The 13708-nt window shown below is 43.5% G+C and overlaps 1 protein-coding gene across 1 annotated transcript in view; it reads left to right on the top strand.

The window, feature by feature from the left end:
• The window catches only part of LOC103773825 (transcriptional enhancer factor TEF-1-like), a gene marked incomplete at its 3' end in the record, with an annotated part of 27182 nt that extends 15803 nt beyond the window's left edge, over positions 1-11379 (top strand). The window contains exons 10-11 of the mRNA XM_008941206.1: positions 1-34; positions 11206-11379. The exon at positions 1-34 is cut by the window's left edge and continues 112 nt beyond it. Coding sequence (XP_008939454.1) covers positions 1-34; positions 11206-11379 — 208 coding nt within the window. The remainder of the gene's footprint in view (positions 35-11205) is intronic.
• Between the last annotated feature and the right edge of the window lie 2329 nt (positions 11380-13708).

The raw sequence follows: 13708 nt of genomic DNA, 5'->3' as shown, positions 1-13708 counted from the left end.
GGCATTCCTTGAACAGCAGAGGGATCCTGAATCAGTAAGTGTTGCCCTCCTGTTCACTAATCTTTAGCTTTTCTCCATTGCTTCCCACCCTCTGAGGATGCTTTTCAGGGTTAAACCTGATGAAATACACCATCAGAGTAATCTGCATCAGAGTATTGTGCACTCACTACTTCCTTTCACTCTCTTAACTGTATTTTCCTTTCTTGCCTTCTTTTTCCCCGTTTGCAGAAGCGAAAGGCCTCTCTGAAGCAGGCATGCTTGCTATGGTGCCTGTCTCACTGTTGACCTAGTTTTTCAGTTATACCAAATTGCATTGCATTTTCAGCAAGAATTCACTGCTTAAACTTTAAGTTAAAGCCCAATTATTTCCTAACAGAAACAAAATTAAGGACTTATGTAGAAACAATGCATATTATTTTCAATATCTGACATGTAGGATAGCCTCCGAGTATCAGAAATTTGGTTCCACCCTCCCAAGCATGTACCATTTAATTGTGTAACTTTTTTTTCCTTAAATTGAGGTTACCTATCTAAATGTCCAATCATTCAGTCTTCCCTGATCTTTAGGTATGTCTTAAGGGTTCAATCCAAGGTTTGGACTCTTCTTGGGTTTTAGGAAGTTTTTGATTTTGCTTTGATTTTTGGTCTGCATACTATATCTGCAAGAATAGTTTATGAAGTTGGCTATAATGTTTCATTTGCTTCAGTAAGCCTTGAACCTTGATATTAATCATATATTTACCAAGACCATCTGTTAGTAGGCTAGCATTATTTCAACTGCATCTCTAATCACAAGAGCTTCTTTCGGCTCAAACCTGAGAATTTTTGCTGAGATAATTTCTGAAAAGCAAATACTGTCCTGAATGGGTGATACAGACAGGCCAGTATTGTTTAGATTCCTGGTAAAATACAGTAGCTTGGAGCAGAGAGACGCTATCACTTACTTTTTATAATTCAGCACTGGAAACCATAGCATTTGTGGGCTCTGTCAGGGATGTTATCCAGAGAGTGTTTACCCTGCATAATGGAGGTTGGAGACACAGCCCAGAAACCTTCCAACAGAGGAATGCTCCTGGCAGAGAAACATCCCACTGAAATACGCCATGTCTCAGCTATTCATATACTAAATAGGTGGCAGTGTGTTGGTTTACTAACTGTCACGTTTTGCCAGGTTGAATTAACTTTGAGGAAGGAAATGTTTGGCAGCAGGTACAGCTACCTCAGCGCTTACCTGACTGTTAGGTGCTGCATGGTTTCCCAGGAATCCCTCTGCCTTCCCATGGCACTGATTCCCATGTTCTCCCAGCAGGCCTGGCTCTGCTGGGCTAAAGCTTCATCTTGGTTTCCTCCAGACTAATCCACAGCTGGAATGCTTTCTTCGTCCCCAGCCACAAGTCTATCCAAACAGCTGTTTGTGTTTCTGGAGCAGAAACACAGCATCCAGGTTTTCTCACCAGGCAGCCTTATCAATACACAGCTTTCAGAGTCCTTGGCTCGTTGACCCCATGTGACATGTCCTGCTGATTTATGGTCTCTGCCATATCCAGATTGCTGCACACCAGGATGTTATGTGTGTGCCTTGAGGTTGTTGGGAAAACAGGATGTGGCCATGTAATGCTCAGTGTTACTGTGCTGTATGTTAATGAAACAGCATTTCAGTGTATTTTGATTTACTGTTTTGCTAGTATACCACCTACTTATCCTTTTTCCATAAGTTTTTATAATGCAAAACTATTTGCAAAACCCATGGGCTTATACGGCATCAAGCCTCTATGTATCTGTCTGGCTTTTTGTAAAGGGGAATGAACAGGAGTTCAACGACTAAATAACTTTCATGTTTTTCCTCTAAGAAAAATCTCCCTCAAACCAAGTACAGTCTTAACAGATAACGTGTGGTTGCGCATCACACCACTGGTGTTTGTGACATGAAACCAGCTGGGTGATGTGAATATATTAGCAACATGACTGACAGACCAAAAATGAGAAGATGGGCCCATGGTGGGCCCATGGTGGGATGGCTCAGAGCTGGTTGTGCTCACACAGGGTGTGTGGGCCAGCAGCCTGAGTACATGCTGGGCTCTCATTTTTCAGGCAGGTGCAGGCTCTGGGGAATGCAACATATCCACTTGCATTGCAGAGAAGGAGCAGAGGCCTGAATAGAAACATGGCTACCAAGGACAGCCCCATAAATACTCTAAAAACCTTTTTTGCAGTAAACTAACATTATTTGGAATCCGTGAGGGTGCAGCAAGGCATACTGGAGCTTGCCCCAGCTTGCGAGCATACTGCTGAGAGACCCACCTTTTTAACGCAGAGGATTTATGCAGGAGGTTTACTAGAAAAGCAAGAGCACCAAACAACTCACACTTCATTTTTGAAAAACAGTTACTTGTGTGCTGGAACACTGCAAAAACGAGACACAAAGAAAAGTCAGTTCCCAATCATGTGTCAACCCCACTTCAGATCATTCTTTACACCCATGATGCAAGCGCAGTGTGAGGGCTGCATGGGGACAACCTGCACCAGCCAGGTGGGCACTGTGGGGAGCTAAGGGCTGAGCGCCCATGGGTGGGGGGTCACCACCACTGCTTGGAAAGGGGAGTCGAGTTTGGATCAAATTATGAAAATTTGATTATTTGCATCTTAAACAAGGGTGTGGATAAAGAATCAAGGCAGCATGACCAGTTCCCAGGGCAGATGCAGAAGGACATTTGCTGGAGAGGTACTGGAAAGAGGCACTGGTGCATGCCTGTCATGCCTGTCCGCAGGGACAGCTCTGAGTGGCCCTGCCTCCTGCCAGCCTTCCCCTCTCCAATGTACAGACTTGTCCAGGAAGCAGCAAAAGTCCCCCTTGCAGGCAGAGCCAAAATCAAGCCTCCAGCTTTCTTCCACTGTTGAAGAAAATGTGAATTCTGCCTGTGGTTTTGTACCTCTTTCTTTGCATTGGTGTGACATTTTATTGCAGTTGCAATTTGCGCAGCATAAAAAGGAGAGGGGTTTATTATCTTTTAAATAACAAAATCTACAAGCTAGACAATATGCCTGTAGGCATGTGCTGTGGTTGCAGCATGTCCTGTATGCCTTGTGCCTTTGCTGACCTCAGAAATTAATATATGTATACACTGCCGTGTTAGAGCCATATCAGAGTTCTCAGGTATCTTCTGAGAACTTTTGATCAAACGTGTTTCCTTCGTTTCCAAAGAGGACCTTTCTCCTTTGCTTCCCAAGCCCAAAGCCAGTCCAGAAAGCCTCACAGTAGTGGGGGCAGACAGACCAAATCCACCTTAAAATGTAACCTGGAAGTTTATTGAAAAAGCCTTACCTGACATGGCACCTGAGGCCAGGGCTTGATGATGGTGGGATGCCCCTTGCAGTCTGTGTTCCTGTGCAGCAGTTAGAAATGTAGGGCTGTCTGCCCATGCTGACTCCCGGCGGCTTTGATGGGGCTATGAGTGGGCACACACGTTGACCCACAGGGAATTCATTCTAAGAGCGGGGCCTCAAACATTTTTGGGTTCTTCCAATGGCAGTTGGTGTTTAAAAGTACAAAAGCCCCTCAATGTCAGGTGGCTGTGTTAGAGTGGGCATTCTGGTGGGTGAGAAATGTGCTCTGTAGAGTTCTGTCACTTTCAGAGGGCTACTGACTTTTTATCCTTGCCTAGCCACAAATTGTTACATTGACAAAAGAAAAAAAATTTAGAAAGGAAACAATAAGCAAACCTCACTGTAACTCTGTATAGACACTGCCCTTGTAGGTCCAAGCACTAGCATTTTAGTTACCTTTAATATTGCCTACCCTATACAGCTATATTCTCAACAGATTAATAAATTTATTTACCCATCTGTTTCTTTCAAGACAGTTTTTCCTCAGTGGGGGCTTTCTATTTCTACTGTAACAGTTCTGTGAAAATTCAGGACAAATGCTTAAACCAAGTAATCCCATGTTTCCTAACAAATGTAAACTGAGTACACAAGCAGATTAAAAGGGATGTAAGCAATTGACCATTACACAAGTAACTATAAAATTCTAAAACGGTAACACTGAAATTATAGTAATTAAAACAAATTTTTTTTCCAAGCTTGCTTTCCAATCAGGAAAAAAAACTTTCCACCACCCACCAAAAAAAGCCCTTTCTTCTCTTCCTCTTCAATGTTTCTCACTCTTACTGCCACACTTAGTTCAACTGCAATTCCTTCAGACAGCTTTACATCTGAAATATCTATATAAGGCTATAAAGAGCATGGCTGATGAGCATTTTCAGCATTAATCCACCTATCCAATCTGTCAGATTGTGTTAGGTCCAAATTTCAAAATGTATTTTAAAAAGTGGTGAAGAAATAAAATATTCTTTATGTTTTAATTCAGGTTTTACTGTTGTTGTAAAAAGGCTTTGTGAGCCCAGGGAGAATTGTTCCTGAGAACCAGAAAGTGAAAGCAATTGCTCAAGGGCCATAAAACCAGCCTGCCATCATTAGCCAAGTGCAGTAAAATTCACTGATGTTGATCAAATTACTTAAGTGATGAAAAATAAATCAGATATTTTCAAAATAAGCCCTCCGTTTTTGAACAATGTCCATTGATACAAGCATTGTTTGTCCTTTGTGTTCCCTGTAAACAGTATAAAAAGAGGTTCATCATTTCAGTTGTAAGGAAGTCCTTGGTTTAGTGTCTTTGTCATGTGAAAAGACGAGGAAGTAAACCCACATTAGGATGAATGTCTTGGAGGCAGACTCAGGATTTGAGGTGGTTTTAATCTGAAGTCAGACCAAGTGTAACTAAATGCAAGGGTCATTTTACTCCGTGGTGCTGGAGAGGTATGCATTGGCCTTGGGAAGTGAATGTCATACTCTATAAATGTTCGTATTCAGGTGTCCATAGTAGGAAGTGCCAAGAAACCACTTTAAGGGGATCCAGTATTGATGCAGGCTTCAGTCCTGAAACCGTGTCATTGAAGCAGACCCCCTGGCTGGTGGCGTTCCCAGGGAACCCTATGGAGATGTGGCAGGAGGCCTGGGCCAGCTCCCCTAGCCCAGTTGTTGGGTCAGGACATGGGCTCTTCAAGGCAGGGTCCTGGGGTGAAAACATGGTGAAGTGCTCTAGAGACCGAGCACGATTTATTCCTCAAAGTTGGCCCATGTTAAGTGTTGAGGATGGGCAGAAAGACTTCTGGGGCCTGGCTGTGCTCTTGCTGCTGCCTTCACACACACTCTCTCCCTGTTCTCAAAGCCACTGCTGCCAGAAATTTCTCAGCAAAATTAAACATCACCGAGAGGTGGAATCAGGTTGTGAGGCAGCTGGAGCAGAGCCCAGGCACGCAGCCCCTGCAATCAGCCCAGGAGAGCCGTAGAATCAGGGGTTCCACTGTAGCTCCCTACACCCACCCCAAAACTGCTTAGCTGGGCTGCAAAGTCGAGCTCTCAGAAGTTGGGAAATGTGCATCTGCTCTACAATGCAGCAGTTAATTACATGCTCACGTGTTTATTTGTTCTTGCTTCATTCAGTGTAGATGTAGATGGCTCTTCTTTGATAAGCAAGTATTCAGCAGTTTGTTTTCTTCTGTTGTTGAAATGTGTGGCCCTGTGCCCTGCTCACTGTGCACTGTCTAACCTCTCCTCCAAATAGATTTAATAATTCCCCCCCATTTGCATTTCACAGATGTAGTAGTGCAGTCATTTTTTTTGGATGAAGGAGCATTATTATTCACATTTGACAAACCAAGAAGTTCAGGTGCAAAAGCATGAATGGGCCACTGATTTTGAGGGTCCCCTTTGATTTGTCATGAGCTTGATTTTGTAGAATACTTAACGTTATTGAGAGCTTCTTGTATTCAGGCATAATTTTGCCATCTGAGTACTCAGCACTTCTGGAATTGGGACCGCAGGGTCTCAAATCAGACAGGCCAAAACTAAAGGATAAATCTTCACTGTTGTAAGAAAGTTGATTAAAATGTTGTGTGAACACCTTGCACAACCAGCAAGTCCCAGTTTCATACTGGGACTCCTGTGGCTGGCCAACATGAATTTGTGAGGGCTGGGAACCACCCTCGCTCATCACCTACCTCCCCATTTCTGCAACCAAAGAGTAGCCAAAGATCTCCTTCTACTTCACATTCCTGATTCAATCCTTGAGCAGATCCAGGCAGGACTCCAAATGGGTGATGGTCCTTGAAAGATTAGGCTGACCATGCACTTGTGTTGTAGCATACAAGCACAGAAAGTTCAGTTAACATTTAGCATGGAAGTGTTAAAAGCCATAATAACATGAGTTGGTACAGACAACTGTTATAGCATCAAAATGATGAAAATGAAGCACCCAGTCTGCTTCCGTGGAAGGCAACAGGAATGAAACATCCAGTTACTAGTGTTTTGCTAGAAATAAGAAAAATTATTGGCAGACCAAGTGATTTTCTTCCATCTGCAGGAAACTAAAGAGTGTCAGATTTGCAAGATACAGTGAGACAGCAGAGCTGAGGCTGGGTCGGGTCTGAGCTAGAGCTGCAGGCAGACTCCTGATACACTAGTGCTTGGGTTTAATCAGGTCACACACACACCCCCCCAGTTCAATTTTCCTCCAAAAGTGCAGATGATGCACAGGCAGTGGTATGTTTTTAAAAGATGGGTTGGACTGGTCTGTGGAGGTACAGACGGAATCACTGCACAATGCCAAGCACTTGAGTAGTGCTGTTTTCTCCTTTCAGCAAATGTTCAGACTGTCCCACCTGCCTTCCACTCACCTGCCTCTCTGAGCTGTGGTGGTAGTCCTCGTGACCTCCAGTACACAATATGTTTGGTCCAACAAGAGCCAAAAGGCCATCCCTCTGTGTCAGGGAGAGAGCCTTATTAATGCACTTCTTCTTTGGGTGGTAGAGTTTCTCTGGGCACCTAACTATGATCCGTTCAAGTGGCCAGCTTCTCCTCATGCTATTTTCTCATAGGGATTTGTTGCTGCAAGTAATCCTGTAGACAGCTTCACCCTCCTGGTTGTTATGTTTGAAATTTTCAGGAACCCACAGACCTCCTGAGATGGCCCAGCTAGCAAGGTGCTGTTACTAGGCTGTTCAGAGCAGACAAGGCAGCAGGGTGCTGCCACCTCCCTGTCCTGCTCAACAGTCCCATGTGTGTGGAAGGTCCATCAAGCCACCAGCTTGCTGTGCTGCTGCAGGGCCAGAGGTGTTTGCAGAGGCGTTCTTGCCACCTGCACCGGTGCAGGGATGGCTGCCAGGCATGTGGGTGCCTTTCAGAGGGAGGTTAAATCACAGCTGTGGCCCTGGGTACAATGGGAGGGCCCAGCACCTTTGCAGTCAGGGTGCTGTGCCCATGAGCAAGGTCATCCCTGCAGAAGCAGCTGCCAAGGGTTTTCTTTCGGGCCACCTGCCTTCCCTCTTGCTCTGTATCCATGTCACCCAGCCTTGGCATGGCCCAGAGAGCCACTTTTGTAAGTGTAAAATTGGTGAGGAACTAGTATAAATATGTATGCTGGCTGATAAAACAAATATAGGTGGTTTGTCTTTGTTCTGCAGCATCTTAAATGCTTGCATCCCCTGCCATTGGCAATTTGTCTTGGTTCTTTTAAATTCCTAAGTGGATTATAATTTTTTTCTCATGGTATTATTTGACAACAGTCATATTTCATGGCTTTACTGCATTCTTTGGATAGTTAGAATTTTTTTTCAAAGAAAGGAGCTCAGTGAGAGGCAGCCATCTCCAGGGCATGTTATGTAATGCAGACACTGAAGATATAGCTGAACGTGTTCCTTGTATTTTTATGTAGTTTATATTCTCAGAAAATACAAGAATTGACCTATGATGGTTTGCAGCATCTAAAGCACATTATTAGCACAATGCCAGATGCAAATCCTTTAAATGCTGTTGCATGAGTAAATTCCTCAGCACCTAATATACTTAAATGACTGGAATACTCAGACTAAAATAATAGTAAATTCTCAATATAATGAGGATGTTTTTAAGCTTTCAGACACTAATGGGCTGAAAAAAATGGGCATAAAATTTAGCTTCTTTGCTTTATCTGTACAGAAATTCCCATTAGGGTGTATGTTTGAATAAAAACGATAGGGATCATTTCAGTATCTATTTACCCTGCTCTGAATATTATATTATCATTTGTTAGTTCTTAGAAATATGCCATTTCTAATTAGGTTAGTAGTGATTGCACTTCGCATAGGAATTGCAGCAACATAAAAAGAAAATGATCACACATTGCAATATCAAAATAAACATTTCTGTCCTAAGAACGTTGTCAGGTGATGTCATACCATCTGTCCTACTGTACCCGCTTGGAAATTCTGCTGCAGCAGCATCTGGTGCTTTGGCGAGCTCTGCAGACAACTGTGGTAGCTGTACAGCTGCCTTTAACTTTGCTTCATACTTCATGTTCCTGTAAATGTGTTTGCTTTTACTAAAGTTGGGATACTGAGCAATTTGTATATTTTCTTTCCTAGTTTGCAGGATAAGATACAGTGTGTGAATTGTCCTGGGAATTTACAGTTGCCAAACTGTAAAATACAGCTCTCCCTCCTCCTTCAGTCCATAGCCACCTTCGGGCCTGGAAGAGAGATGTCCTTTTAGGAAAGACACTTTCCTGTGTGCTGGAGAAGCTGAGCACTCAGTTCTGTCCCTGTAAAAATGTGTTTATTTTTACAAACTGGAACAACTCCAGCTGACAAGATTGAGAGGAAATAATTCCAAAATAAATAGTGACCTGGTCACTTATGGTGGGGATGGTTTTTTAAGCCCTCATATTGAACAAGGGAGAGCACAACTTCTGGGCACTCCCAGACAGGCTACAGGGGTGCTGAGGAAAAGAAAGTGTTTTGGTTTAATTTTCAGAGAAGGCTGAAGTGCTTACCTCTACTAGGGAGTTCTCATTACCCTACTTGAAAAATGGAGATTTTTGCTTGATCGTAGGTAGGCTTCTCTCAATAGCCACCTTTGATGACCCAGCCCATGCCCCGTCCTCCTGCACTTCACCACTGGTAGCTTAGGAAAGAAACAGGAGCAGGTTTCTGGACTCCCTTTCATGTATTCCTGGCAGTTCCTAAGTATATAGGCACTGATACATTTTACTGAGATCTAGGCTTTTCAGTAGGTGGCAAGGCAGGTGAGAAATGTTCAGCATGGCTTCAGTTATTTATTCACAGTACTGCAAACTAAATATGCGACAATGGTGGCAAAACCACAGATGTTGGAGCCATGGTGCTTTCTTATGTTACTTTCCAGTTTTCTGTTTTGTTTGTTTTGCCATGTGGACATGTCTCCTTAGCCCCCTTTTGCCGCTGCTGGGTAAAGTAACATGGTAAATCTGGCCGTGGCCACTGCTGCAGCAGGCACCCCTGGCTGCCACCCAGTCCAGCCATGGGCTGCGTGGCGTGTGAGCGCCGAGCGAGCGAAGCCGTGCTGGGCAGGGCTCGCTGGCACCTCCGCGGGCACAGCCCCACACGCTCAGCTCCCCACTGCCTCTTTACTCTTCTGCCATGACTGTTTTCTTCTTCAGGGTGGAAACAGCTTCTTTGGATCAGCTCTGCCCCTTTTCAGCTCCACATGCACTAAGTCTGGGCAAGTTTTCCACTTGTGCGTGAAGAAGCTGGGATGGCATTATTTTGAAAGAGGGCTGCAAGGAAAATCTGTGGAACTAGTACTCTCAGACTTGGACTTGGTTGTGCAAACACCTTAATAAAGTGTTACACTTTCCTTTTTCCTTCCACAAAATTACAGAAGAAATTTAGTCCTCTAAAAGCCACAGGCCATATCTCATTTTTGGCCACATACACAGATGAATGTTCTCTGATTCTAAATTCAGATTTCACTGTGTCAGATGATTTTTAAATAGATTTCAATTTAATTTCCTAAGTTCAGAAATCTAGCCAGTCCATTTCCTTTTCCCCAGAGTTTTGGACATCTGCTAGGGAAGACTCTGCTTACATTGAAGGCAGGCTCTGAGTGGTTGTCCAATTAATTTAGATTTGTCATTTCAATTTGTTCATTCAGCAGGTATATTGTAAACAAAATAGCTTAAATGAGGTCTGCTTTGGGGCTTTAAATATTTTATTTGTGCTTAGCTTTTGGGAATTACCCCTTATATACAGCATCTGTTCAATATGACAGGGTTTTCTAGTGTTCATTGATGGCTTATCAGCTTTCCTTTAATTGAGTTAGCAAAATGTTTTGTGATCTGTACGGTTAAAACCCCCAACGTTTAATCCTTCCACTCTCATGCTTCTTCTTTTTGCTTGCATGACACCATGAACTGCTGTTTGACTGGTGAAGGGTCTCGGGGGTTTGTCCTTCCACTTTCCTTTCAGGTGCTGAAAGGCACTCTCATCTTGGAGAAATGACAGCCCCTAAAAGACCATACTGGACTCAGCACGGGCTGCTGTGGACTTCACTGGGCCAAGGATTTCCTCCAGGCAGGAAATGGGTTGCTGAGGTGATTCCAGTTATTATAATGAGGTGCAATGCAATGAAGTTAAGAAATAGGAAATTGAAACTGAATGTGTTTTGGCAGAGGTGGTCATCTATAGAGCTAGCCCCTGAGGGAAGTGGTAAAAGTTTGGCTTTTTAATATTACGTGGGTCAAAGTGCTGGAGGACATACAATGACAACTAATTCTATAGTAACAGCAACATGAGTTACTGGCCTTTGCATTATTGCCATTCTGGAGTTAAAAGAAGATCCCTTCTGTCTCTTCTAGTTAAGCAATGTGCTACAGGTAGAGGTTTGGTTGTTTTTAATAGACAAACAAGAGGTGTGTATGTGTGGACTCTGTGGTGCTAGCAGAAATTCAGGCATCGAGGACACAGGACATTAAAAGGCATGGTTTAAAGAGGCAGAAATAGGCTTTTCCTCATGAGCACGTTCATCTTACTATGCTCTGCAAAGGGCTCTTTATCACCATGCTGCTGCTGGGTCTTTCAGTGTAGATTGCTCCCTTGCAGATGACCATGCTTTGTGTTCTGCAGCAGGGACATGCCTTTTTTGATGTTGACCCTTGTTCACAAGGGGTTATGACACAATCACTGAAGTTGTTCATGGAAAACATACTGCAGAAAATCATAGTCCCAGAAGTAATGTGTGAGTCACTTAATCCCTTGAAGCGCACTGCCCTCCGCAGGAGCTCCTGCAGACCCATGCAGTAATAAACCTCTGTTCTTTCTGTATAGCACTGATTTTCCTGTTTCTTTCTTGCAGTACAATAAACACCTCTTCGTACACATTGGACATGCTAACCATTCTTACAGTGACCCATTGCTTGAATCGGTGGACATTCGTCAGATTTATGACAAATTTCCTGAAAAGAAGGGTGGTCTGAAGGAACTGTTTGGGAAGGGGCCCCAAAACGCTTTCTTCCTCGTAAAATTCTGGGTGAGTACAACATGACACGGAAAACCTCTCTTCTTGATAAGGCCTGTGTTTAGTCTTTAGCACCCTTCAAGGTGCTTGTGGAAATTTCTCCTGTTATTTAAAAGTGGAAAGCTGTATATCCTTCAGGTAGGATGCTGGCCCAGAGCCACTCTTACTGACAGCTCCACAAGAAGTCTGTGTTGCAGATCCCATGCAAAGGCAGATGCGTGTCTCAGCTGTGCTCCTCAGCTGCTGGGCAGGAGCAAAGGGTACCAGGGAGCTTGTTTGTAAATGGGAACTGCCATCTAGTGGTCCAGGGAAAAACTGGGGAGCCACAGGAATGGAGAAACTGCCTTTTCGTGTTTCAAATGTTGAACTCTTGCCAAATGCAGATAGGCAAGTATCAGTGCTGCAATCAGTTCACACTTACGCAGATAGAACCAAGTAGGATTTGAACTGAGCATGCAGCAGGACAACTGTGACCTTGGGAGGGTTCCAGGGTTTTTCTTGAACATTTTTTGGTTGCCAGAGCACATCTGCTTTCTCCTTGCCTTTTTGTTAGTCAGCCATGGGACCCTGTTCCAGAAGTTACATCTGTTCGTATCAGTTGTAATCAAGAGTGAAAATGGGCTTGAAAGAAAGGCTGAGATGTTATTTAGCTGTGATATATTTCATTAATACAACAGATTTTTCTTGTTGTATTTACAAAATCTCATGGCAGTGATGCTAAAGGTTCATCCAAAAGGATCATCAAATCTCCAGGCTGTACCTTATGCCTATACTAAAGCTTTTTCTACTCTTTGATTTGCTTGGGTATTTTTTGTGGTATATTCCTTTTCATAGCAACAGTTATCATCTACGCATTTTAAATCTGTCTTTTAAAACCTCAATGAAAGGGGCATATTCAGGATTTAATTAATAGGGTGGACAGGCTGAGGCTGAAACCAGAAAAGGTTGACCTGGAATCACTGCTCATGATCTGATTTCCTGGTGCTTTCAGTTAAATTTCACCTATGTGACCAGAAATACTGTCCACCTTGTACATACCCTAGACTTCATATCTTGCCAAGGTATGTGGCACAAGATTTGGAACTGGAAACTCAGCATGAAGGAGAGTCTCTTTTCTCAAATCTGGGTGTAGAAGATATAAAGCTGTGCTAAACTGCAGAAGAAATCCATTGAGAAATTAACGGGGCTTAAAACTGGGCATGGGAGCTGTAGACCAAGCATTTGAGGGCTGAGCAAAGAGGCCAGGAACAGAGGAAGCAAAGAACTAGGAGCTGAAACTCAGCAGGCACCAGAAGCTTGGAAAAGGCAGGTGAGAATGTAGGGTCAAAAAAGAGGGAGGTAGTGGGAAAAGGGAGCATTTGGGGTAAGGAGCTTGTGTGGAAACATAGGGATGAAGGCACACAGCAAAAACAGGTATGTGAGAGATGGGAACAGGACAAGTGTCAAGGCAGAAGAAAACTGTCTGCACAAGAGGTTGGAGGTTAAGGGCCTGTGACCACTACATTCATCTCCTTTCAGAACTTGGACTTGAACTGAGCACCATCATCTCACTGATCCAGTTTGCATAATGAATACTCATGAAACCTGCTGGCAAAATCAATGTCACCTCACTTGCCTGTTCCCACAGCAAATAACAACCCTCAGACTTTATATTAGCCATGGAAGCAGCAGAGTTTTGTGATACAGTCATTGATGTATTGTATGGTCTGCTCTTTCTCAATGTGGTAACTGATTTTCAGGGATGCTGAATGCTCAAAAATGTGTCTAAGGCAGTAGAGATCTTTTTTGGATTGTTAATGTTTGTGTTGTACTTGTGACTTTGAAAATTCAAGTGCCAGCCTTCTCTGCTTGATCTCTGACAAGCAGTGTACACCTTTAACACTCTTGCCTCAGTTTCCCATCTGTAATGTGGGGGATTTTTGTATTCTTGTCCTTCTCTTTTAAATAAACTATCCACTTCTGAATCAATATCCACTCTCATCATCAGCTACCTCCTCCTACTCTGAAAGTTCAGCCTCTCCCAGGTTCTGTTCACATTGCGTAGTTATTGCTTACTCACAATACTCTCCCTCACCCTTTAACCATTTTCCCCTGCCCTTCCATCCTTTCTGTTGTCTTCTTCCTCCACTAGCATTTAGCAATCAATAGTTTGCTCAGTGCTGTAAGCTTGTGCAGCCTGGCGTCAGTGTCCAGTGACAGTCCATCTTGTGGTAGAATTTGACTGTAATGCAAGTAAAAGAGAAACACAAATTTGTGTTGGGCAAATAAGTACAGGTGAGAAAGTGCTGTAAAGGAGAATCAACAAAAGAGATCCAGGAACTATGTGTGAAAGAAGTCAAGG

This window comes from Merops nubicus, unplaced genomic scaffold (genome assembly GCF_000691845.1).
Source record: "Merops nubicus isolate BGI_N331 unplaced genomic scaffold, ASM69184v1 scaffold50415, whole genome shotgun sequence".
Taxonomy (NCBI): Eukaryota; Metazoa; Chordata; class Aves; order Coraciiformes; family Meropidae; genus Merops; species Merops nubicus.
The sequence above is the reverse complement of the archived record's forward strand: the minus strand, read 5'-3'. Positions and strand labels throughout refer to the sequence as shown.